At 42.1% G+C, this 26325-nt stretch overlaps 1 protein-coding gene across 7 annotated transcripts in view; it reads right to left on the reverse strand.

Annotated features, from left to right (window-relative positions):
* The window catches only part of Tcf20 (transcription factor 20), a 176268-nt gene that overhangs the window by 38891 nt on the left and 111052 nt on the right, over positions 1–26325 (reverse strand). For all 7 annotated transcript variants that reach the window (XM_008765772.4, NM_001130574.1, XM_063264058.1 and 4 more), the window contains exon 2: positions 1033–6819. In XM_008765772.4, the coding sequence (XP_008763994.1) occupies positions 1033–6783 (5751 nt within the window). In that variant the 5' untranslated portion in view covers positions 6784–6819. The remainder of the gene's footprint in view (positions 1–1032; positions 6820–26325) is intronic.

Below are 26325 nucleotides of genomic sequence, written 5' to 3' on the forward strand. Positions count from 1 at the left end.
CATGCTGCAACAGACATTCCTAAAGAATCACTCTTTAGCATCTTCTTCTCCTGAGTGAAAACTCATAGTCAGACATTTAAAATAATTCAACAAGAAAGGAAGGAAATAATGGCATTTGAGTTTAAAAAAACAAAACAAAAAAAACCCTTAAAAGCCTCAAAAATAACCTACTAATGGATGCTGCTCCCCTAAATAAGTCTAGGAACACGGAAGGGATGAGAAGAGCAGAGTGTCAGCAGTGTAGTGAGCGGTCATGATGAGCGGCCGAGAGTAAGAACTAAAGAGCAGAACTAGAGAATACTCCATCTGCCAAGTAAGGGCTAAAGAATATAGCTTAAGAAAATAAAAGGTGCTAGGCAGTGCTGGAGTGACTTTAAGCTAAGCCCTTGGGGAGCAGAGGCAGCAGATCTCTGCTTTCAACGCCAGCCTGGTCTACAGTGTAGTTCCAAGGCTACACACTGAGAAATCCTGTCTCGAAAAGAGCATTCACCAGGTGAGTTGGTTCATGTCTGAAATCTCAGAACTTAAAAGACTGAAACAGGAGAACTGAGTTTAAGGTCCGCCTGGTCCACAGAGTAAGATCCTGCACCAAATCAGATAAAACCAAACAAAACCTAAAGCAGTACAGTGTTTAGGAAGACAGGAGATGTAACCAGTGTAATATGTGAGTACACACATTGGAAAATAATTTACAAAAATTAGCAAATTAAATGGAAGTAAAATATTACTCAGAAAACTAGCTGCAGTGCTTAGGAAACCCGCACTGCTAACAGTGAACGACCTCCTACCGTGCAAAAATGAGGGCTGAGAAAGGGTATAACAGGGACCCTTGTTTCCTAAATTTTCACAGGCAAAAACATGACTTTACTGATGAAAATATAGGTAAGCCATACCATCTAAAATCACTTCCTCTTCTGTTTATCATTTGGGTCAAGGAAAGAACTTCTGACGTGTAAGAACAAAGACCAAGGTATAAGAAACAGGGCCAAAGTGAAGTGACCAGAACCCAAGCTGGTAAGGGGTTTCTCTTACCATCTCTCTGGCGATTTCCAGCGCTTCCTGCAGGCCATAGAGCCTGCCACAGACCAGGTAGATTCCATTGGCCCAGAGAATACAACCCTCATGGACCCAAAATTCGTTGCTGTCAAGAGGTAGTTCAGGGATTTGTAACTCCAGCTCAGGACCGCCTTCTGAAGTGGTAGGTACAGAGGGCTTTGTGTCTGAAGCAGTCTTTTCACTGCTGCCCTCAGCGGCTGCTTTTTTACAAGGGAGCCCCCTGGACAGGGACCGAGGACCTCCACCACAGTCTTCGGAGCGGTGGCGCCGCTTGAACCTAGGATGAGCAGCTAGGCTCCTCTGCTCCTTCTGCTGCTGCTGCTGCTCCTCCTCCTCCTCGGTGTCAGTTTTAGAACCATTAGAAGCGCTTTTGTGCCGAACCTTGACCTTGTTCTGCATTTCTGTGGACCTCTTAGGAGGTGGATTCTTCGGAAGAGTGGCTGCATAATCTTGGGGATAAAAGGGTCCAAAGAGGTCACCCATGTTACGGTAACTGGCCCACTTGCCACAAAGACAGCAAACCAGGTGCCCCATAACAGAAGATTCTGTTACCACAGGCCCCTGCAGCATAAAGGATGAAGCTGGGAGCACCTTGCTTTCTGTGCTGCTGGGAGGAGGGGTCAGAGATCTCTGACCCTTCCGGCTCCTCACCAATTTGGTCTGTTCTTCTTCTTCAGCATTGATGATTGTACAAACAGCTCCAAGTTCACACTTATTTACTACATGGATATAAGGGAAAAATGACTTGTTCTTGGCATCAGTTTTATCTAGTGGCTGGGTAGCATACTTTAGCTTGATCTCTGGTTCTTGGGGTTCTACAATGGGAACTGCTTGCTTGGTTTTCCGCTTCCTTGGCTGGGCCCCAGGCTTCCTTCTCTCCCTCCTTTGCCTCTGCTTTTTTGGCTTTGGCTCTCCATCTGCAGAACCTTCTGGCATCTGAGGGGGCTGAGGAGGTGGAGGTGGTTGCTGCTGTTGTTTCTTTTGTTTATTCACACTACCAATTGGTCTCCCCTTTTTCTTTCCTGATGGGAAATACCCTTTTGGGGGGAAACTTTCTTGCTTGGGTGAAATCATGACTGTATCATTCTCCTTCTCTTCAGTCTTGGGGTTTGCCTCAGGGGTCAATATGCCCACTGGAGCTACATTCTTTGAGTCAGGAAAGATTAGAGGTGCTGCCCCACCCAGGGAACCATCTGGTCTCCCTTGGTTACCACCAGGCTTCTGTGAAGCTGTGGATGTCATAGTACCAGAGGGTTCTTTTCCAGTAGAAGCTGTTTCTACATGTGCCTCTGTCTTGACTTTGTCATCCCCACTGCCACGCCACTCTTCGGAAGGCCCTGGAAGAGGTTTTTCAACATTCGATTCCTGGTTAGTTGCACTGACTAGGTCAGATACCACCTCACCCTTTCGCTTTTCCATCTCAGCCTCTTGATTAGCCACAGTCCCACCTTCCGGAGGACCACTCTTTAGAGATAGTATATCATCCAGTGTGACTGTGTCTCCCCCAGTCTCAGCACTGTTTGCAGATGCACTCCTCCTAATATTTGGGGATGTGATCTTCTGAACTATAGCTTCCAATTTTAATCCCCGTCCCTTCCGTGGGGGCAGTATTTTGGTCTTAGCAGGGCTTGTCAGGGTAACAGCAGGACAGTTTCTATTGTCTGGGTTTGGAAGGTCCTTGGAGGCATCTCTCTTAGGGATAGACTTGATATCCTGACTGTGAGAAAGATGGCTGTAGGAATTGTACACTTTATCGGCACCTTCCTTTGATGGGTGGAGGAGGCGCCCTTTATCATCAGTGTTGCTGTTTTTTACATCTTGTGACTGTCTCTTACTGGGAATAGGGGAGATAAAAGAACGAACCCGCCTCCGCATGATTAAGGGATTTTGAGAAGAATGATCCTCTTGACCCGGAAGCCTTAACATTACATTACTAGGTTTGGATGACTGTGTAGACTCAGCTAGTCCATGTCCATCCGGCTCATGGGGTGGCCCATACCGTTTTTGATTAGACATTCCTGGCGGTCCACTGCTTTTGGCTGGAGAAGTCTGCCGAGAAAGATCCCAACAAGACTCTTGTAACTTCTGAGAGCTGTGCTTCAATTCCATGCTTTTGGCAGGCATGCCATCACTAGACATGAGACAGCGCCCAGCTTCCTGAGTGCTTGGGTCATGGTATGTACCTACTGGTGGGCCATACATCATACCATCTTTGTCATTTTTCAGGGGGCTCCGTACTCTGTCAAGAAACTGCTGCTGCCGTGGGCTCTTCCGTGGCCCTTCCTGCCTATGTTGTGCAGCAGCAATCACTCCCTGAGCAGAACTGCTGGCCCAATCTTTATACTCCTCTTGTTGCTGCTGGTACATCTGTCTCTTATAATGAAGCTGGGAATTCAAACCAGTATTAGGGTCCCCATAAGCATGAGCCCTGGTATTTGTGTGGTAAGCAGAGGCCAGGCTTTCTGAGTTGGGAGAAAAAGGAGCATGTAAAGAACTCCTATTGGCCCTCTCTGAAAAAGTCATATGTGGGTTCATGTGATGAGGGTCTCCCCCTGGGCCTCTGCTCCTGCCTGGAGACATCTTCAATTTTTCTGCAAAGTCATGGTACTGAGAAGAGGAACGACCTCTCATAGTCTCCCGGCTACCAACTCTACCAGGGACCCGCCGCATTGGTGTGGACCTGCTATCTTGTGGGCCATAGTCTGAAATGGAATCATGGGCTGCTGCTCCAGGACTGGCATTGCCACGGTAAGTCTCATGCTTGATGCTGGTAGGGTGGCAGTGGTCTCCAGATTTCTTGTTGAAACTAGCTTGAGATTTGGATTGTTCAAAGTCTTCCTCTTTTATCTGCCCACTCTGGGATTTCAACTTTGTTTCCATGGACACCAATCCACCAGGAAGAATGACTGACTGACTTAAACTTGGGTTGAGACGTTCATTCCTTCCAATTCTGGCATCAGCACCCATGTGTCCCAGAGAGTGAGCCCCTGGGTCCCTGACAATCTGTCTTAGTGGGGAAATATCACAGATTACTGACCTCCTTTCAGAAAGGGAGGCCCCAGGCTCATGGGATGATGATGAAGGTTCTATCTCAAACTTTCTGGGAATGGGATAGTCAGACAAATTGATCTGCTTCATTTCAGGAGCTGTGCTGCTTGACTTCCTTTCCCATGGTCCCCAGTGGGGATTTTCCAACAAGGATCCAATACTCTTGTTCAGAAGGCCCCTGCTGGTTAATTCATTGGTTTGACTGACTAAGATGTTGGGCCTTGCAGTTCCTTCCAGGCCACTAGCCATCCCTTGATGTTCCTGAGCACTTCTAGGATACCTTCTGTCAGGATGGTGGTGGTAACCCTGAAGCACTTCCTGTAGGAGACTTGGGAACTTCTCATTTCTACCTTTTCGCTCCCCATGACTGCCAAAATCCCCCTTTTCTTGTCCAGAAGGATACTGAGGAAAACCACTGACATTTCGTGGTACAGCTGACCCAAAACTCTCTTTGTAACTATAGCGCAAACTTCCAGGAGACTTGCTAGGCTCAGTCCTGCCTGTGAAACTTGGGCCTACTGCAGAGTGGCTACTCTGGCCATTCCCTTCTCCATTGTGGTTAGAGCTATTATTATCACCATTCTTGTTTCCCTTGCTCCCGCCTCCTAGAGGATCTGACTGTGGAAGTGATGTGTGGCTCATTTCCTTTACACCACTATTGCTAGGTGGTCTCTGACTGGCAGCAGGATCATCCTCCTGGGAGCTTTTATCTTGTCCACCAGATTTTTCTACCCGGCCTGTCATGGCTTCTCGGGAGACAATCACCCCAACTGTCTTCTCGTTGACTTTTGTGTTCCCCTCAGATGACAGTGATGTGTCCTTAGCACCTGGAGAGGCAGCTTCTTCCCTAGTTGCAGGACTGGTACTGAGCCTAGGGGCCTCATTCTGAGCACCTTGCGTAGGTGAGGAGCCAGCTTTCTCTGAAGCTCCACACTTATAGGTGGTGTCAGAGCTAGTGCTCTGGCCACTTAGTTGCCTCACTCTCTCACCTTGATCTTCTGAACTACTTGAGCAACCTCCATCCAATGACTCTGCCATGGGGGACTTTAGTTGTTCTTCAGGCTGTGAGGAGCCTTCCGAGTTTGTACAGCTATCTGCTTTCTTAGATGATGATGAGGGCCTCTTAGAAGTCTTCTTCTGAGGTGTCAAGGCATCAGAAAGTAACATATGCTGGACAGTATTAGGAAGATTGGCCACTTGAGTACTCAGAGCACTCAAGCTACTCAACCCAGGATCAGTCAGCCGCTTTTCCGGCACCCCTTCTAATCCAAACCCTTTGAATCCTGCAGCATGAGAATTAGGACTGGGCATCATTGATGGAGTTGGACTGAGTTGAGGCATTAACTGTAAAATTCGGTTTCGGGAACTCATTGATACATTGCCTTGCCCACACTGGAGATTCTCACCACTCTGCATGAGAGGAGAAGGGGTAGAGCTACAGCTTGGAGACTGAACCACAGAAGCAGCTGGAGAAGGGTTAGAAATAGGGCTGAAGTTCTGGTGAAACTGCATAGGGGACCTTACAGGAACCTCAGGCTGGTTGTACTGCCCCACCTGGCTTTGCAGAGGCAGCTTGGTGGCAGCATTTGTGTACTGCATCACATGCTGGGGGGGATGTTGCTGCTGCTGTTGCTGCTGCGGCGGCTGCTGCTGCTGCTGCTGCTGAGGTTGTGGCTGCTGCTGTGGTTGCTGCTGCCCCTGCTGGGATCCTGGTGGAATCTTTGCCTGTTCAAAATTTTTCATAGACTGAGGTTGATAGCTATAATTTGACTGTGTCCCATAAGCCTGTGCATTAGAACCCACATTATGCCCTTCATATTGAGATCCAGCATTCACGCTGTAACTGCCATCATAGCTCTGTCCAGACTGACTGAAACGCTGTGGTGAAGGAAAGGAGGAGGAAGAAGAGGAAGCAGAAGACTGGTAGTGCTGCCCAAACTGACCCACTCTTAACTGATAACCAGCAGAAGATGGCAGAGCTGAGGGCCGCTGCATTGGTTGTAGATGGGATGAGCCAGAGGCTGGCTGTCCAGTGGCTTGTGGCAGAGGCTGATGTGATTGGTAAAGCTGTTGTCTCAACTGCTGTACTTGCTGCTGTTGCTGTTGCTGCTGTTGCTGTTGCTGCTGTTGCTGTTGCTGCTGCTGCTGCTGCTGCTGTTGTTGGCTAGAGGCCTGCTGTTGATACTGAGCACTCCCAGGAGAGAAAGGCCCTGTGTAATCCTGCTGATAATGAGACACGCCACCAAGGGCAGAGTGCTGTGCTTGAAATTGGCTCACATGACCCTCGCTTGCATACTGATTGCCAAAGCTGCTCCCCTGGGGAGGTCCATAGCTCTGCACAGGCCCAGAAGGCCTTCGCTGAGGAGGCTGTGGAGTTCCTGCTGCCACGGTATCTTTGTTGCCTGCCATGTAGTAAAAATCTCCAGCTTCTTTCCTGAAACCCTGATAGCCTTGATGGCCAGAGGTCTCGCTAGCCATTGCTGCCGCTGTCGCAGCTGTTCCTCGCCGTCCACTACTGCTGCTGCCAGTGCCACTGCTACCACCACCTGCTCCCCCAAAATTCTGGAACATCTGGGCCTGACGAGGGCTGAACTCTTCTATTCGGGATGAGCTGTGCACCTCCTGTGGGTAGCTCTGCTGGTTTCCGTGGTAACTGCTTTGCTCCCGAAACGACTGCATACTGTTCAGCAGCACAGCAGCAGGCCAGCAGCCCTCCTAGAAAGGGAAAGAAAGAAAGGAAAGCATGAGACATGCATCTGCATGACACTAACAAAGATCAAGACTAAATAACTCAGTGACCGGATAAAGCTGATCACTTAAATACTGTCTCCTTTTTCTATCCATTTCTAATAATGCAAAAGAGCAGGTAAATGGTCAAAAGAATGAAGGAGTCTGTAATATAACGAAGACACAGTCAATAAAAAATTCCATTAGATAAATGAACCTGAAAATTTCAACTGGAGTAAATATTGGAATATATTATTTCAAGCAAATAAAAACAATTTTTTATTAACTTCAGTTATGAGTGAGGTGACAAAAGCCCCTTTCAATTCTTTATTTTCACGCCTTAGACTGGCCACTAAACCAGGGCGCCTCAAATAATGATGGAGCAGTTATTTCAGGGATTGCCTACTCCAATCACTGACTGAGACACAACCATCCTGAGAACCAAAGCCAGTTCCTCAAAATCAAGTGCTTATGGTGACTAGTGACTCTGGGACACTCAACTCTGTTACTACGGATTCCTTATACTGCACTCACCTATATAAACATCAGATCTGACTGCTTCTTGACATAAAATTGTTTCCAAAGTACCTCTCCTGACCACCTATCCTCAATTTCTAGATATTAGGGCTATTTTGATTTAGGCCAGAGAATGGAAGTTACTGATCTTTCCAGAGTTTGGGGTTTTCTTTCTTTCTTTCTTTCTTTTTTTTTTTTTTTTTTTTTGAGATTTACAAGTACCTCTAATTTCCATATGACTTTCCATTTGCCAATCTAGTATTTGGTCATTATGATCATCCCTACAGTAAAGACCAAGCATTAGCAGTTAGCAAGGCCGCCTCCTGGGCATCCTATTTAAAAACAGCTACTATGAAACTTAGCCTCTGTTCTTCCTTCCTCCTCTACTTCATTCCCTTGGTCCCAATACAGCTGCAGTATAGTCTAATAAATTAAAGCAAAGGAATGTTTACTGTGTTATCTCTCCTTTAAAACTAAAATGAGGGCAGAGGTGGCTCAGCAATTAAGAGCACTGACTGCTCTTCCAGAGGTCCTGAGTTCAATTCCCTGCAACCACATAGTGGCTCCCAACCATCTGTAATAAGATCCTATGTACTCTTCTGGTGTGCATGAAGACAGCTGCAGTGTACTCATGTAAATAAAAATAAGTAAATCTTTAAAACTCAAATGAAAGCTCCTAAAGGGCAGAGACTGCTGTTCCTTGCTATAATTTTTATATGCCACTCAACCAGTAAGGAGCAAAAGCTGCACTGATGATCAAATGGTTCAAGCATTAGCCCTTAGAACTAGCACCATTCAGAGATGGTGATAAGTGGGTGAGAGAAACAAAGTATCATCAATCTAAAAGCATAGCTGGAAGACAAGGTGCCTATAAAATCCTTTGGGTCCAGTTCTAAGGAAAAAGCCAACATAATATGGGGACTTCAGAAAAATCACAGCAGATGTATATCAACACTAAACTCTGAAAGCTTGACCTATTTAAAAAGATGTTTTTTACGTGTGTATGTCCGTGAAAGTATATGTTATATGTGTGAGGATGGCCCTGGAGGCCAATTAGAGTAACAGGCAGTTGTGAGCTGCCCAAGATAGGAGCTAAGAACCGAACTCAGGTCCTTTAGAAGAGCAATAAAGCATTCTTAACTACTGAACCACCTCTCTAGCCCCAAATGTGAACATTTTTGGTTTGTTTGATATTTTTGACATAGGGTCCATGTACCCATGGCTGTCCTGGAACTCACTATGTAGACCAGGCTAGCCTCAAACTCAGAATCCAGAGATCCTTCTGCCTCTGCCTCCTGAGTGCAAAAATTAAAGGAACTTAATACTATGTCTCATTCCTGACACATTTCTTTTTTCTTTTTTTGAGATTTATTCATTTATTATATATAAGTACACTGTAGCTGTCCTCAGATACACCAGAAGAGGGCATCAGATCCCATTACAGATGGTTGTGAGCCACCATGTGGTTGCTGGGAATTGAACTCAGGACCTCTGGAAGAGCAGTCGGGTGCTCTTAACCACTGAGCCATCTCTCCAGCCCTCCTGACACATTTCTAAAATACCTTATATCTAGATATGGGACTAAGTCTGATTATATACAGTCACATGACTCAAAGCTATTCTGTAGATGTTCATATACTAAAAATGTCAGTGCCTGAAGAAAAATACTTCTCATCACTTTCAAACAGTTTGAAACAGTTTTGCAACAGTTACCAGTCTCCCCAGGAGTCTGCTGAACCCATGAACATCTACTTAGGTGCCACAGAATGCTTAATCGTGTTCCAGCAATTACATGTACTAACACTCATTTTACAGATGAAGAAGGCACAGAATTCATCAAGAATTCCTGAGAGCCCAGTGTGGCAGCCCCATAGGGCATATTTATCATACTAAGATTAGACAGAATTTTGGTTGTTTTTTTTAGGTAGTCCCTGAGTGCTGCCCCCGATGCTGTTCCAGTTGGTTCTCTACCTCATCTGTCATCTTTAGGACTGTCAAGAACAATTCCATCATCTAAACTTCCCTTGTTTGTATCATGCTTCTAGTTTTTAGTGATTAGTGAAGGATAAATTGAACAAAACAAAGTTAGCAGTCAGGTGAAGGTATGAAAAGCTTCGTCCAGAGATAATCTCTGTACAAGTACTGTCCATGTTGTTTAGTTAATTCTTCCATAATAAAACTACCTTCTGGGGGTTGGGGATTTGGCTCAGTGGTAGAGCGCTTGCCTAACAAGCGCAAGGCCCTGGGTTCGGTCCCCAGCTCCGAAAAAAAGAAAAAAGAAAAAAAAAAAAAAAAACTACCTTCTGAAGGTTTGAATGTATAAATAGTTGTACCAGCTCCCTATTTGTCCCTAAATCAGAGCCACCAGGAGCTAAAGACCATTTTAGGCATCAGCTATTTGGCCTGGGGTTACCTGGATACTCCTAACTATCTCCACAGGAAAAACAGACATGGAACAATTTCTCTGCAGTCCTGTTCCTAGCTCTCCCTGAACATTCTTTCACTGTGGATTATCCCTCTCTTCCTATATTAAGAGTTTACAGATTTGAAAAAGAAAAAAACAAAAACAGTAGCTATTATCTCCAGCAAAGCATCAGATGACCTACATATTCTTGGCACATGTGAGATTTAAGTACTAAAAGGTGTTCCAAAATCATCCTTGTAGAAGTTTCTAGTCAAGCAGTTATGAGGTCCAGGACTTTGAGCCTACACATCCCAGTCCCAGTTGTGGAGTGTTCTCTCCAGCCTGGTTTGGAAAGCTGGTGACCTCGTTTTTATAGAAAACTAGTATTAACTTTTGTTGTCTGTCATCATCTAAGAGCATTATTCTCTCCAATCCATTTTTTTCCCCCAAAGACCGCTCAAGTATCTTCAAGAAAGATTTAACCATTGATCTATGCCAGAATGACAGCAGAATGCATTCCTTGTTCAAACAACAGAAAAAAAGTTCAGTCCTGGAGTTAATTCTATTTAGACCTCCTGTGGGAATATACTAAGTGCCCTCTAGGCTCCACAGAGACAATGGACAGGCTTTACTACCCTCTGGCTTCTGGCCCAGTTTGGAAAGTGAAAGAAATTTACTCTCCTGGCCCTGACTAGGCAGTTTCTGAGGCTGGTAAAGACTTTCTACCAACAGGCTCTGTCAGGTGTCTGGCAATCTAAACATTTAGCCATCTTCCCTGAGCTCAGAAATTACTTCTTGTGCAGGAGGTATTAACAACTCCCCATGAATGCCAGGCTAGAAGATGCCACTTTCCCTGTTTGGTCATCCTTCTGCATGGCTGTCCATACCCCTTCCTGCACACTCAGCAGGTCGGAGCTGGAGTTGGGGCTGCAGCTGGGGCTGGGGGTGGTGCTACTTCTTAGAGTCTTTTCCAGAGGCTTAAAGTGTCCAGAGAGAAGTGCAGGGGAGATTAGGAACGAAGAAACCGAGAGGCTGAGAGTTCCTGGAGGTAACTGCAGCTGACACAGACTCCCAAGCAGCTCCCCATCAAACTCCCAAGAATATGTACTGTGATGTTCCAGTTTCTGGTAATCAACAATCTGACAGGCTTTCCCAATCCCAGTTCTTCCCATCCTTATTCTTATTGGTATTAGAATTATGTTTTAATAAATTCCTTAGACCATATTCTTAATAGAATACAAAGCTTCTCTTCTCCTGAACAAAATATAAATGGTACAATTAAACGTGCCGTCTGTTTTCTACTGGGACCCTGACTGATAAAGTACTCTCATTCCCAAAATTTCAGAGAACACTATTATGGAGAGTGAAAAACTCCTATTTCATACAATATGGTATACAACATGGACTAAAAAAGAAACACTTAAGAGATGTCAAAGTACACAGCAACACTGCAGAAAATACACAAGGTTCAAGAGTAGCAATCAGGAGGTAGGCGATGAACCAGAATGTGCAGAATTCATTAACTATTATAGTCAGGGTTTCCATGAAATGATGCTAAGTGGTGCCATTTGTAGAGGAACTGATTTCTACAAACATGATGTATATTTATTCTTACAAAATCAATTTTGGAAACAAGGTCTCTATTGTACTGCCCAGACTGGCCTGAAACTCACAGCAATCCTCCTGCCTCAGCATCTTAAGTACTGAGATTATAAGTAAGCCACTACATCTGGCTCAATTTATTTTCAACAGCAAAAATAACGAATGCTGTTGTTTTCCTGACTATCTCAATATCTTACCCTGAACTACTACTTACAAAGTAAATTACAATTCACAATTTTTGTTTACAATGCACTGCCCAATCACAGCCCTGTTCTTTTCTATTTGTTCTATCCTCTAGTTCTGAGGTGGCCACTCCCATCTTCCTGATATAGAAAATGTTCCCAAGGAGTTCTCTGATTCAGTACCCATCATGGAAACAACAGAGTAAGACTTCCTCCAGTTGCTACTTTGACAATATCACATTCCCCACAGTCCTGGATAACCTACGGCGTCTTCCTGTTTCTGCTGTCCTGCCCAACAATTGTGTTCAGAAGTGCCTCTGAGCCATTACCCTTCTCACCTCTCTAAAACATCCAGTCCAGAAATGCACTCCCACCCTATCAGGTCACATGGGCCCCAGGATCCCAGGAGTTGCTGAAATATGTCATCTTCTCTACAAGTTATCCTTACAGCAAAGAATTTGTTGGTTTACTTAAGAAAACCAAACAGTAAAAAGTGTTTACCTTTAACCAGTATTTATGGAATGTGCTACTAATACCATGAATAATTATATATTAAGCAACTTCCAACATGGCCAGCTGTCCATTTTCCCTAAGTGTATGCAGATAAACACAAGGGGGAAAAAACTGATCAATTATGACATGTTCTAATCATTTTTCTAGACATGTTGGGAGTTGATATGCTTTAACTTAAATTCTTTTGATTCTAAAATTCATGATCCTTTTCCTATACCATATGTTAAGTGAGAACCATCCCAAATACACTTGTTTTTCCTTTTTGAAAATCCTAACCAGTAATTTGAGTTAATTAACAATGGCTGTTGCTTATCTGGTGCATGCCCAACACATGCTACACATACTACCAGGTACTTTACATAAATGTTAATAGTCTCTCTCCTTACTATGTATGACCTACAAGGTTAGTACTCTTATAAACCAAGGTTTAGAAGTCAAATCATGTGCTTCATAGACAGACAGAATAGGAAATGTCTACTCTAGAGCCAGGCCCAGTGACACACAACTTTAATCTGAGCACCTAGGGAGGTAGAAGCAAGTAGGCATATGTCTTGTGAGTTAGAGACCAGCCTGCTCTACGTACCGAGTTCCAGGCCAGGCAAAGCTACAAAATAAGAACCTGTCTCAATAACAACTTAAGAGAACATATCCCATCTGGTGAACTTGGGCTGAGGGCAGTACAAACATAACAAAAGCAGTAAACATTCTTACAAACTTCTAAAGATATAAATTGGTAATTAAAAAAATTGTTCCAGCAGGATCTGTAGCAAATTATGGTATACTACTTACATAGTACATAGTCACTGTGAAGATTCTAGTCACATGAAATGCCCACTATTTGCATACCTGTGCTATGACTGCATATGAAAATTGGACATTCTTATAGATGGAGGACAAAGGGAATGATTTGGAAAGACGAAATCCTTTTGAGGATATACAGCCTCACACACAAATAAAATTTTATATAATACATACATATATACAACTATATATATGCCTTATACTACTGGACTCTACATCATATCTCAGTAGTGTTTGTCTGTACTGTCTGTCCTGCTGACAACAAACCACTTCTTTGCCCAAGGGAAAGAGGCACAAGACACCCACAAACCCAGAGGCATGGAGGATGACCAGATAGGCCATGGACTAGGAACTCAGAGCCAACACACTTGTATACCTTACACACTGCAGTGCCCAAGTGGCATGCATTCACTGGCTCAGGTTTTTTGTTTCTTTGCTTTGCTTTTTCTAATAATTAAGTTTAAAAGCTGGGTATGATAATATATGCCTTTAATTCCAGCACTCGAAATCCAAGGCAGAGGCACTTGGATTTTTGTGTGTTCAAGGCCAACCTGGTCTACATAGAGAGTTCCAGGGGAGCTGGGGCTAAGTAGAGAGACTCTGTCTCAAAAGGGAGGGGGGGGGGCTTAAAAACAACCCAATTCCCCAATTCCCGACTATGTATTACATACCCAATGGGTAAGCTTATTGGACAAACTCCCCAAAGAGCCCAGAAAATAAAGTGTCTCATCAACTGCCTCCTCTTCCCTACAAAGAATGAAGCTCCTAGAAGCCTGAATGCCACTCACATTCTGGCCCCCCATGCCCATCCCCTTTTCTGTCTATCTTATACACAGGGGTATCCCAAAGTCAATTCAAATAGACAGATGAGAGATCCTGACAGCTCCACAGTTACCAGAAGGAGGACAAGAAAGTGGGACTAATTGCCCCTTGGGTTAACTAGGGAGGTCTCCCCCTAAGTATGTTATGAGGGCTTTGGGGTGTCACTGAATTTTCTTTCTCATTTAAATGTTAACAGTACATCACAGTAAAATACAGACGAAACGAAGGAAATTGGCAATCACTGCTGCCACATAAGGCAGTGTCTCTCTCTGTAAATCCTTCAACATAATTTTAAATTAGGAGTCAAAAGACAGGGGCTGGAGAGATGGCTCAGAGGTTGAGAGCACTGACTGCTCTTCCAGAGGTCCTAAGTTCAATTCCCAGCAACCACATGGTGGCTCACAAACATCTGTAATGGGATCTGATGCCCTCTTCTTGTATGCAGACATATATGCAGGCAAAACACATAATAAATCTTTTTAAAAAATACTTCTAGAAAAAAGTCAAAAGACTAATTCAAAACAGAAGTAGGTAAAAAGCTATATGAGCAAAATCACAAACTTTTTGAAAAGCCCCTAAAAGTTTTAAAACAAACTGAATATAGCTAGACAAAATGGGCCAGTTTCAGAAGTCAAGACAGATTGGTTTAATAACAGTATTTCACTTTGAAATAATTCCAAATACACAGAAAAGTTCTAAGTACTTATATACCTTTTAGCAAGATTGCCTAACTCAGTGTTTTACCTCATTTGTTAAGTTTTCTTTATGTACCCAAAGCCACCAGTTCCCAATCACTATGAGAAATCTAAAACACAAACACTTACTCTTCTGCATAACAGAACGCAAGCCTCCACATCAGGAAGCTAACACTAACACTAATACTGCACTAACACATTAATACTACACTACCAATTCAGCCCACAGGCCTACCTCAGTTATGAGAATGGCCACATTTCCCCCTCTTTGTGGTACAACATTTCATCCAAGTGACATGTCTCTGCTGCTGTCTATTGATCTGAAGTAGCCCCTCATTTTGCTGATTTTTATCTCCCTGCTAGGTCCTTTCATTTCATGGGGTCACCCCTGAGCCTAAGACTGGTCTGCATTTCCTAATGGCCAGACTGACAGCAACACAAGACATACCACATAAGCAAAACCAACAGCAACCAACCCCCCTACACTGATGATGTTAACTATGCCAAGCCAATGTCAAACAGGTTGATGATGTCAAGCCAATGTCTAGTGGGTTCTTCTAAAGTACTATCATGCTCCTCTTCAAAATAATCACTTTGCTGGATCAATTGTAAGGGTCTGTCAATACCCTGTTCTTTGTCAAGTATCAACTAACAGTGGCCTCTTCATCTATTTGCCACTCAAAAGTCCCAGATTTGGCCAACTGGAAATTCAAATAGCTTTGGAGCCAGCCTGACATTTTCTGGTCTTTAGACTGACTCGCCCATTTCCTGGCAAAAGACACTTCAAACTCATCTGGTATTTTCCCAGCTCCAACTCCTAGAAGTAGCCATTTCCCCAAAGGCAATTCCTCTTGAAGGAAGAGGATTCAGCTAGGACTGAGACTAAGAGGTCAGTGCTTCTAGCCTGAAAGTGCTGTGCACCCATGCTTACCATCCCTGAACTGTTTCTACAGAACGTAGTTCCGTACTTATAAAAATACTTATCAGGCCAGTCTAACACATTTCCTTTTTATCAGTCCATGTTTGTTAATCCTTTGTCAGACAGTAAGGAACTTAGCTTCTATAACCTTCAACAAAGACATACAATTTTCTTTTACTCAAGATAAACATCCAAGAATTTCAGTCTCGTCCTTGTACCCTGTTCCTGCTACCTCCCCAGCCACCGATCGTTCCACTATCTATGTGGCACAATTCTATTACAGTTTGATAAACTAATTCTAAAATTCATCTAAAAGAAATTCTAAGCAATATATAAAAATAGTAAAACCATAAAGGCAGGAAACCCATACCCTATCCATATATTAAAACTTTTAGTGTACTTAAAATAAAGGACACTAGTATGCCACTTTGGGGTAGTTAAAAAACTGTTAAACTTCACCTCGCAATATCCATAAAAAACAAACCAGGTAAATTTAAAAGTTAAACATCTTTTTAAAAATTAAGAGAAAATACAAAAAACATTTAGTCTTTAGGATCAACTGATACTGCTATGGAGGTTTTTGTTCAGTTTGGCTCTCGAAAAGTGTCTTGCAAGGAAGCCCAAGCTGTCTCTAACTTAGGATTTTCCTGGCTCAGATTCCTGAGTGTGATGGTTTGTATATGCTTAGCCCAGGGAGTGGCACTATTAGAAGCTGTGGCCCAGTTAGAGTGAGTAGGTGAGGCCTTGTTGGAGTAGGTGTGTCACTGTGGGTGTGGGCTTTTTAAGATTCACCTGGAAGCCAATATTCTGCTAGCAGCCTTCAGATAAAGATGTAGAACTCTCAGCTCCTCTTGGACCATGCCTGCCTGGATGCCACTATCATGCTCCTGCCTTGAGGATAACTGACTGAATCTCTGAACCTGAAAGGCAGCCCCAGTTAAATGTTGTCCTTTATAAGACTTGACTTGGTCATGGTGTCTGCTCACAGCAGGAAAAGCCTAAGACACTGAGTGTTGGTATTATGTGCCACCAAGCACAGCCATTTTCAGGTTTCTATGTGTCTTACTAAATAGAACCTAGATTTCTTGGCAGATTGATTTTCTAAGGAATAGGCAAAGTACAAGGTAAGTAACAGCTCACTCTTCCAGAAAGACATCTGATGGAAATGGGAAATGGAGCCAAACAGTGTCAGGAAGGAAGTAATTGTCATTTTATAGGTCTCTCTCTCTCTCTCTCTCTCTCTCTCTCTCTCTCTCTCTCTCTCTCTCTCCTCTCTCTCTCTCTCATGCGCAGAGAGAGACAGAATTTATATAATTCAAGGCCTTTTAGCTTCTACCACCAAAACATCTTTCATGGTTGTTATGGTCTGCCTTTCATACTCAGGTTTCAGACCTGCAGGTACTGCCCATGCTGCTCTCATGCGTGGAGAGAGAGAGAGAGAGAGAGAGAGAGAGAGAGAGAGAGAGAGAGAGAGAGAGAGAGAGAGAGAGAACATTTACTATAATAGGCTGAATTAATAATGGGATCTTTCCACCAAGCCAGATATGAACAAGGATAAATCTCAGTACATTGCAAGTTTAAAGAGGCTGGTATCTGGAAAGGAGAGAAAGGTATTCAAGAGGCACCAAGTGTAACATCTATTAAGTCTGTATGTGTGGTGACAATATGCTACCTTTGAGGAAGAAAGTATTATTAAAGACTGCTTTTTTAAACTTGTTTGTATTTTTATTGTTTGACAAATTTGTTTAAATACTGGTCCCCTACAAAATCAGTTTAAGAAAATGGCAGAATTTATATAATTCAAGGCCTTTTAGCTTCTACCACCAAGACATCTTTCATGGTTATCATGGTCTGCCTTTCATACTCAGGTTTCAGACCTGCAGGTACTGCCCATGCTGCTCCCATGGCTTGACTATCAGTGTCTTTCCATTTTCACTGTTTGACTAACCAGAGTCTCCTGCTTGAACCTGCTCAAATACTCTTCTCTTTTGAGTTAATTACTCCTGTCAGCCCAGCAGTTTCAGGCATCATGGACTGAGAATCAGACAAATTCAGTTTAAACTCAGTTTTGTAGCTTATTACTACTAAAATCTTCAATGTGTTATGAACTTCTTTAAGTCTCAGTTTCTTCAAGCACAGAACAGAAATGCCACCCTCTCCTTCTGACCTTGAGAAAACATATGATACAACACACTATTCCGTGGACCCCAATTGTGCAGCACGTGGATGGGCAGGCAGCACTGCTGTTCTCATGAAGCTCACAGCAGGGTCTTGGGCACCACGAGCCTATGGAATCACATTCTGCCTGTTAACCAGCTAACACCAGGCAATCACACATGTGGCACTGCTTAACAAAGACTGGTGAAAGGTCTTGAGAAACTAAGGGCCCCAAACTGGAATCTATTAGAAGTCTCCTGGGAGTTTTGAACTAGATGGTGACATGTTCTGGTTTCGGTTTTCAAATGGCTTGACTGTTTCATGAAAAACAAGTAGGGGAGGGGCAGAGCAGAAGCAGAGTCAGTAGAGAGGCTACTTTAGTAATTTGTGTAAGGGATGCTGACTGCACAGATCAATGTGATGTTGGTGGATGTAGTGATATATGGTCAAATAAAGGACATGTTTAGAATTCAGAGCCAACAGAAATTGCTATTGTATCAGAAATAAATGTGAGGGACACAAACAACACAGCGACATTAGCTGAACACGAGTGCTTTACATCCTTCAGAGATGAAAACTCGAATCTGTCCAACTGTAGCAGCCTGGCAGTGGGCTTGTGTAGGTAGCAGACTCCAGCACCAGCTCCTACAATGCAACTGCAAAAAGGGGCACCACTGCAGAGAGGGATGAGACTGGAAGCACAACAGGAATCAGGCTTTGCCTGACACATCATCTCTGAGAGTCTCACTGGAATCCAAGTAGAGAGGGATGCCAGACAGACAGCTGGCATGACTGGAACTCAGGTAAGAATGGGGTAAAGGTAAAGTCAGCAGCATAAAGAATTCAAAGGAAAGAATAAGATCACCTGAAGCAGGTTGTAAATTCAAATCAGAGGATCTTGAATTCAACATTTTAAAAATAAAAAACAAAACAGAGTAAGATGGAAAATCACATGGAGTGACGGCTCCAGAGTACGCAGGACAGAAGAAATGGCTGTGGTTAAGAGCATGTACTGTTCTTAAAGGACCCCAGTTCAATTCTTACCACCCAAACCAGGTGATTCTCAACTACCTGCAAGAAGACCTGATTCTCTGGCCTCCCAAAGCACCTGTAGACACACGGACACAAAAGTATAAACAGTAGAAATAAGTCTTTAAGTGATTTGAAGGAGGAAACAGGGAGGAGGCTTTAATTGAGGGAGAAGAGGGAAGTCAATATAGAAAGGAAAGAGGGAGAAAAGGAAGAGAGTAAAATAAAACACTAACAAAACCCCCAAGTTCAGGCAAGAGAAATTCCCTTTAACTGTTGGTCAGGGGGATTTATGAGACTCCCAAAACAATATAGTCTATTGTTATCCTTGGTGGCCTCCCAGAAGTTGGAGGTAATAAGAGCTTATTGCTAAAGGCACCATGCACTTCAGACAAAGGGATCCTGAAGAACTGAAAATATTCTCCTGGAGACTTTTACAGTACAGGAAGGTGCTGTGTGCATCTATGGTGGTTTGAATGAAAATGGCTCCCTTAAGCCCACAGGAAGTGTCACTATTAAGAGGTGTGGCCTTGTTGGAGGAAGTGTATCACTAGGGGTAGGCTTTGAGCTTTCAAGTGCTTCCAGTGTCCCTCTCTCTGTTGCCTGATTCAGATGTAGAACTCTCAGCTACCTCTCCAGCACCATTTCTGCCTGCATGCCACCATGTTTCCCATGACAATAATGACCTAAAACTATGAAACTGTGAGCTAGCCCCAATTAAATTCTTTTCCTATTCAGAGCTGCCTTGGCCATGGTGTCTCTTCACAGCAATAGAAACCCTAACTAAAGCAGCTTCCGAGCAAGAAAAGCGACCAACAGCCCTATCCAGCTGCAACACCTATAAGTCACAAGAGTGGCCAGCATGACAAAAATAACTTTAAGGATGAAAGAGTGGCACCTATATCCTGTTGATAACCAGCAGCTGTCTAACTGAATTAAGGCCCAGTCAACAGGAGAAAAACTATGCTTGATACTTGAAACCTAGTTAACTACGTGGGATAAGTGAGGTCTTCAATTTGAGAGAAGAACCTACTTCTAACATTTGGCTAAACCAGCATGACTCCTAACTGCATTCTAAATATTTATCCTTATACCCCTCCTTAAAGCTAAGAGTAGCTCTCACTCTCATCAAAGAAACAACTTTGCAACATAGAGACCATTACAGAAAGCCACAACTGATCAAAATGCCTAGAACAAGTATTGTGGGGTGCCGGACCACAATGAATTCATCTACAATACAATTCCTGTACCTAAAACTTAGGGAACATCATGGAAGGGGTTTGGGGGGTGTGGAAGGAGTGTAAGAGCCAAAAGACAAGGAAGCTATATAAGACCCAATCTCACATAAATAACATGGACGTTTCACCCAAAATATCTCAGCAACATGATTCCCAAACAATACCTGAAAAAGTATTCCACCAACAGACACAAAAGCATGGAAAGGGAAATCTCACAGGCCCTTACCTCTACACAAAGAAGTACAAGCAACTAGGGAATGCTGGAAGGAGAAACGGTCTTTCCCAGGGATTAACTCCCTAATTGGTTATCCATTACCAAGTAGTCAACACTAAAATAAACACTAAAAAAAAAGTAGCTTAAAAAAAAAACCAGACTAATTAGATTAAGCACATTGTACTTATACACATAAGCATGTGTGTGTGTATATGTATATAACAAAGAAAAAGAGGCCAAGAATTCAAGAGAAAACAAGGCAGGTTACATGGGCAGGATTGGAAAGAGAAAAGGAAAACAAGGAAACAATGTAATTATATTTTATTTTTATAAAAAGAATTTCAAGAAACAAACTAAAGATGAAGCATATAAACTAGTTTATTTTCATAAACTTGTTCCTTTTTCATATATGTACTAATACCAGGCTGTCACTTGGTATGATTATTTTTTAAAAAGAAGTTTGAAGCCACTGGCCTAAGAATTAAACTTAAGATTCATCCTCAAATCCCTCCAATACTCAAAGACTTAAGAGGTAAGAAGTCAAAAGGAAGTAAAGGAAATTACTATGAAAAGGAAAGGAAATGTAGACATGGAGCAAACTGTGTATACAGAGTTATGGACTTGGATTGGTTATTTATGACTGGAAAGGAAAAATGTCATTTCCCTGGTTAACTGTTTCATACTGTCCTCTGACCGTGGTCTTACTCTACTTCAATACTTTTGCAGAGTTGAGAGCTTTTTCAGGACAGAACCCCAAATTTTTTTTCTGAGACCCAGTGACAGTGTCAGCATATTATAGTAAAAAAAACTAGATTTTGCTGTTTATGAATGTTACAGACTTCATATTCTGCTGTCCCTTCAAACCATGGGTTTAAGCTAGGTACACATCTTTACTCCCAACACTCAGGATGCAGAGGCAGGCAGGTGTCTGAGTTCAAAGCCAGCCTGGTCTACATAGTTGAGTTCCAGAACAGCCAAGGTTACAGAGAGACCGTGTCTCAAATGAGGGTGGTGAAGGTTTTCAAATAAAATCATATTATTTCGGGCTGGGGATTTAGCTCAGTGGTAGAGCGCTTACCTAGGAAGCGCAAGGCCCTGGGTTCGGTCCCCAGCTCTGAAAAAAAAAAAAAAAAAAAAGAACCAAAAAAAAAAAAAAATCATATTATTTCAACCCCCACACTTTGTGACACACTTTTGACTGTGTTTGGTGAAGGCAGGTCACTTCTGTCCCTGTCACATGCTTTTCTTGCTATTGCGTAATTATTTATATACAGCTTTTTTCTAATCATACTATGTGTTCCATTTACTGTCATATTTGCCTGGCTCTAGAGACCATATTTCCTAGTTTGTATGCTTCACCTTTAATGTTATTTTCTTTCTTTAATTATTTTTCTAGAACTTAAAATATAATTACATTATTTCCTTGTTTCCCTTTCCTCTCTTCAACCCTGCCTTGTTCCCTCTTGAATACTTGACTTCTTTTTCTTTGTTACATACACATACTGGGAAAGACAATATGATGAACTTTATTTAAAAGGAAAAAGAAAAAAAAAAAAAGGCAGCCTCCCCTGCACACCAGTTCTGGTGCGTCCACTCTGTAACCCAATCATTTGTTCAGCATGAAGACTGTTTTCAAACTGCTTTCAAAATAAATGCTTTAGGCCTTCACTTTCTACCCTCCTGACACCGTAAAGCTAGGACGCTGGCAGTCAACACCAATACCAGAAACACCAAACAATGCAAAGAAACACACAATAGAACTATATATAGCCCTGGCTGTCCTGGAATACCTTATGTAGCTCAGACTGTCCTTAAACTCAGAGATCCATCTACTTAAGACACTCATGTGCTGGCATTAAAGGCACATGTCACCTTACCCTGCCCAAGGCTTTTTTGGTTCCTTATAATAAGTATTTTTAAGTTTTTTAAGAGGAAGAAAGTGATGAAATTCTACTTCAATAATAAAAGGGTATTTTATAAAGTTTTTTTTTTTTTAAGTTAAACTGTGTGAGAGATGGTATAGCCAGTCATCTTTTGAGAGTTTGGGGGTGGGATTGTTTTTGTTTTGTTGTTGTTTGAGACATGATCTCACACAAGGCCCAAATGCCTTCAAATGAATCATGGAATGGCTTAGTTTCAATCTTAGTGATTCTGTGATTTTAAAGATTTGTTTATTTTATGTATATAAGCACACTGTAGCTGTCTTCAGACACACCAGAAGAGGGCATCAGATCCCATTACAGGTGGCTATGAGTCACCATGTGGTTGCTGGGAATTGAACTCAGGACCTTTGGAAGAGTAGCCAGTGCTCTTAACCGCTGAGCCATCTCTCCAGCCCATGATTCTGTGATATTATTAGCCATTCTATGGATGACATAACTGGGGTTAAATAATTTATACAATCTATACAGTTGGACAGTGAAAACAAGCTGAGGCTGGGACCCCTAACCCCTACTGTGCTGTTATCAGCTTGTCTTCCTGGAGCATCTAATGTGCGCTCTGTAGTCTCACTTTTGTTAAAAACTGGTACTGAGTAATAATGTCTTTGCTGACATACCATTTACCTTCAAAATCCCACAGAAATCTCTGACATCAGCACCTACCTAGAGCTAAGGCACACACAAGACTGTAAGAAGTTATTTTCCCCTTAACTTTCTCCACAGTGTAGAACCTTTGATTCTCCTAAGACTGAGCACAGAGCATTCATTCAAATACTGGTAAGCTGGCAGTGCAATCCATCTTCCTTATAAAAACAAAGCTCATATGTGAAGGCCAACATTTTTAGAATGGGGTATAACTTAGCATGCTCAAAGCAAACAAACAACCCAGTTTTATTTCAATCTGTAGGAGGAACTAACAGTTAAAAAAAAAGTTTCTATCCCTGCCTCCAATCTCGGCTTTGAACCTCTGAACTTTAAAAGTATAAGGAGAAGCAGGTTGGTTTTTTTTTTTTTTTTGTTGTTGTTGTTTTTAAGCCTTGTCTACATGGGGCTAAATGTAATAAGTCACCACTTGATAGGTAAAAACTGCTTTAATCACTATTAAAATGTAAATAATGCCAATCAAAACAGGATTTCTTAAAGCTTTTTTCCTTAAAAGGGCTTTTAAAAATTACTTTCCAAAGCTGACCATTAAAAGCAAGCTTCTACATTTAGTTCAACAAGCTCTTGTAACACTATACATCTGAATTTATAGTAAGTTAAACCCAAACAACACACTGTAAAAACAACAGTGCCAGCTAACAATTCCAGAAAAGAAATGTAAAACAGGACAAATAGACTTTAATGTGTCTTGGCCTTCTTGAACAAACCAATGAGAAAAGTAAGTCAACCAAAGCATTCCAACTTTGATTTTATTGAAGGTACCAAAGTCATAGCTCAACCTGTCAAATCAAACAAAAGACAGAACCAAGTTCTCGGAATCTAGTCCACTCCAGATAAAAGCCAATGGACCTTTTTACAGTTTACTCTCCATACAGCTGAGGATGGAGGCACAGGAGGAACATATATTGATGATTAAGTTCTGTGAAACAAAGAAACTGAGAAAAGTAGGTCAGTAGATGGTTGTAAAATTCCACTGTTGCCACAAAGTCACCACAACTCCAAACAATATATTAGCTCTCAATCTTTCTATTTTATTTTTTAAGCTGTGTGTGTGTGCATACATATATGTGTATGTGTGTGACTTACATGTGGAAGCCATACAACAACCTTGGATGTCATCCTCAAGAACATCTACATCCTTTGAACTGGAGTGCACGAATTAGTGTAGCAGCCAGTGAGTCCCCAAAATCTTGTCTTGACCTCCTCAGTGCTGGGGTTACAAACATGAGCCACTTCACCATGACTTCTGAATATCAAACTACAGTCATTGTGCTTACAATACAAATGCATTCCTGACTGAGTCTTAGAGCTTAGTATCAGTAAACTGAAATTATTTCTAGAACATTGAGCCTCTCCCTCCCTCCCTCTTTCTCTCTCCCTCTCTCATATATATATACATATATATATATATGTATATATATATAACTAGAACTAATTCATCTAGAACTAATTCAAGGATTTAAAACATATCAGAAATATAAAACTTCAACTTCAAATTAAGAAGAAATAGTCTCTTTACAATGTCCAAGAAGGGCACAAACAATTGGCAAGTTGGATGGTAAAGAGAAAGTTAAGCAGCCCAGCGGTGGTGGCGCATGCCTTTAGTTCCAGCACTCCATGGTCTACAGAGCTCCAGCACAGCCAGGGCTACACAAAGAAACCCTGTCTCAAAAAAAAAAAGGAGGGGGGGGGGGGCAAGAGCAAGAGTGAGAGCGAAAGAGTGCTAAGCAGTTAAGAGCTCTTACAGAGGACCAAGTTGGTTCCCTGGGTGTATGTAGGTGAAAGAATGGCCTTACAATTGCCTATAAGGGCAGCTTCAGGGGATCTCTAGTCTCCACAGGCACTACACTCACATGCACATACACAATTTAAAAGAAATCTTTTAAAAAATAATTGGCAGGTTAATTTAAAGTTAGGAGATCACAAAGAAACACAAAAGGAACCAACAAGATGGCTCACCTTGTCTGCCAATAAAACTAAGACCCGAGATAGACCTGAGATTATTCCCCAAAAATCAATTCCCCAAGTTTTCTAACTGTCCTGCCACAGGCACACAAATACACCGCACATAACAACAAATAATAATATAATTTAAAAAATAAAAAAGGTAAATCAGTTCAGCAGCATAAGATCTGCACAAATGCTGTGACTTCCAAACCACATTTTAGATTCTCATATTACTAAGGTAAGAGGGCAGGAGGAATGTAAACATAATAAAGAAATAAAGAAAAACTCCTGATAATTGTTTTAGCTGTCTTTCTTCAGAGATCTGAGGAGCAGTGACTCCCCAGCATCCCCTCAACTGATAACTTCTCTTATGTGATATCCTGAGGAGTCAAGAGGGTAGAAGTTGGTACTATTAGACAGGACACACTAGTGTCTATCCTGGGAGAAGGAATGGTTAGCACTATTCTTACCTGCTGCAGTCAAGCCAAAATGAAGAGGTCAAAATTTTTTTTTAAAGTTTTAAAAAGGGGCTGGAGAGATGGCTCAGCGGTTTAAGAGCACTAACTGCTCTTCCAGAGGTCCTGAGTTCAGTTCCCAGCAACCACATGGTGGCTCATAACCATTTGTAATGGGATCTGATGCCCTTTTCTGGTGTGTCTGAATACGGTTACAGTGTACTCATATACATAAAATAAATAAGTAAATCTTTAAAAAAAAGTTTTAAAAAATTCTAGAAATAGAATTATATTTTAGTAAGCAAAATAAGAAAATATACTTTTATTTTTAGCAAGGTACAACTAAGTCCCTATTATGTTGTTTGGTATTGATTCTTCTGAATAATATGTTGAAGAAAGTATTATATTTAGAATCAGGAAACCTAAATTTAAACACTTCCTAGTTTTTATCTCTTGTAAAAACCTATATACTTCCACAATACTTTCCTCATTTGTAAAAATGAAATACCTCACAGTAACGAACTACAATAATGTAAATTATCCTCATAGTATCTCCACTTGAATCCTCTCTGAGGTCAACTTCTAAACTAATTTTTAAAAATTAGGAAAAGGGGGAGGGGGTTTGGGTAGGGGTGGGGCAAAAAAAAAGAAAAAAATTAGGAAAAAAAAAGGCAAGAGATAAGCAACAAGAAAACAGAAAACAGAGTAGCCACAGATCAAACAAAAGCCAACCCTAAAAACAATATATAACAAAGCCTACTTGGCAGTAGTTAATTTCCACATCACTGTCTAATGTGAAAAGGAGGAAACTCCTATCCTGGGCCTATAGTTCATTCGTAAAAACATCCTCATCTGTCCTCTCTAATTCAGTCAAGAATGCAAAGGTCCATCTCACTCCCCACTGTAGGGACCACAAGCCACCAAAGGGCCATCTCACTCCCCGCCTAGTTGCTACTCTTCCTAAGCAGGAACACTGCCTGCCTATCAGAACCCAGCTCAGAGGTAGAGACAGCCTTTCTTGTCTAATCACTGGCATAAAGCTAGTAAACACCTGAACCTCAAAATCATTCTAAAGTTTGTCCAGAGAACAAAAGGCTAACTAGAAGGTAAAACCACACCCAAGCTAAAGTTGAAAGTAAGAAACCAAAAAGGGTATTTTATGAAAAGTGAGTGTGGTAAACTGTCCTCCCAGAGCTTGAGAGGATAAGGTAGGAGCACTGTGCTGCAAACACTGAAGGTCAGGCTGGTGAACACAGCTGGGTGTAGCAACCCAACCACAAAATCAAAAAGGGTAAAACATTTTAACAAAGTAGTTCACAATTGTCCAAGTGTTGAAAGGAGTAGCTACAATTTATGGAATTATTACCCCACCAAGCAATCTGACTGGCTTAGTTACT

This window comes from Rattus norvegicus, chromosome 7 (assembly GCF_036323735.1).
Source record: "Rattus norvegicus strain BN/NHsdMcwi chromosome 7, GRCr8, whole genome shotgun sequence".
NCBI lineage: Eukaryota > Metazoa > Chordata > Mammalia > Rodentia > Muridae > Rattus > Rattus norvegicus.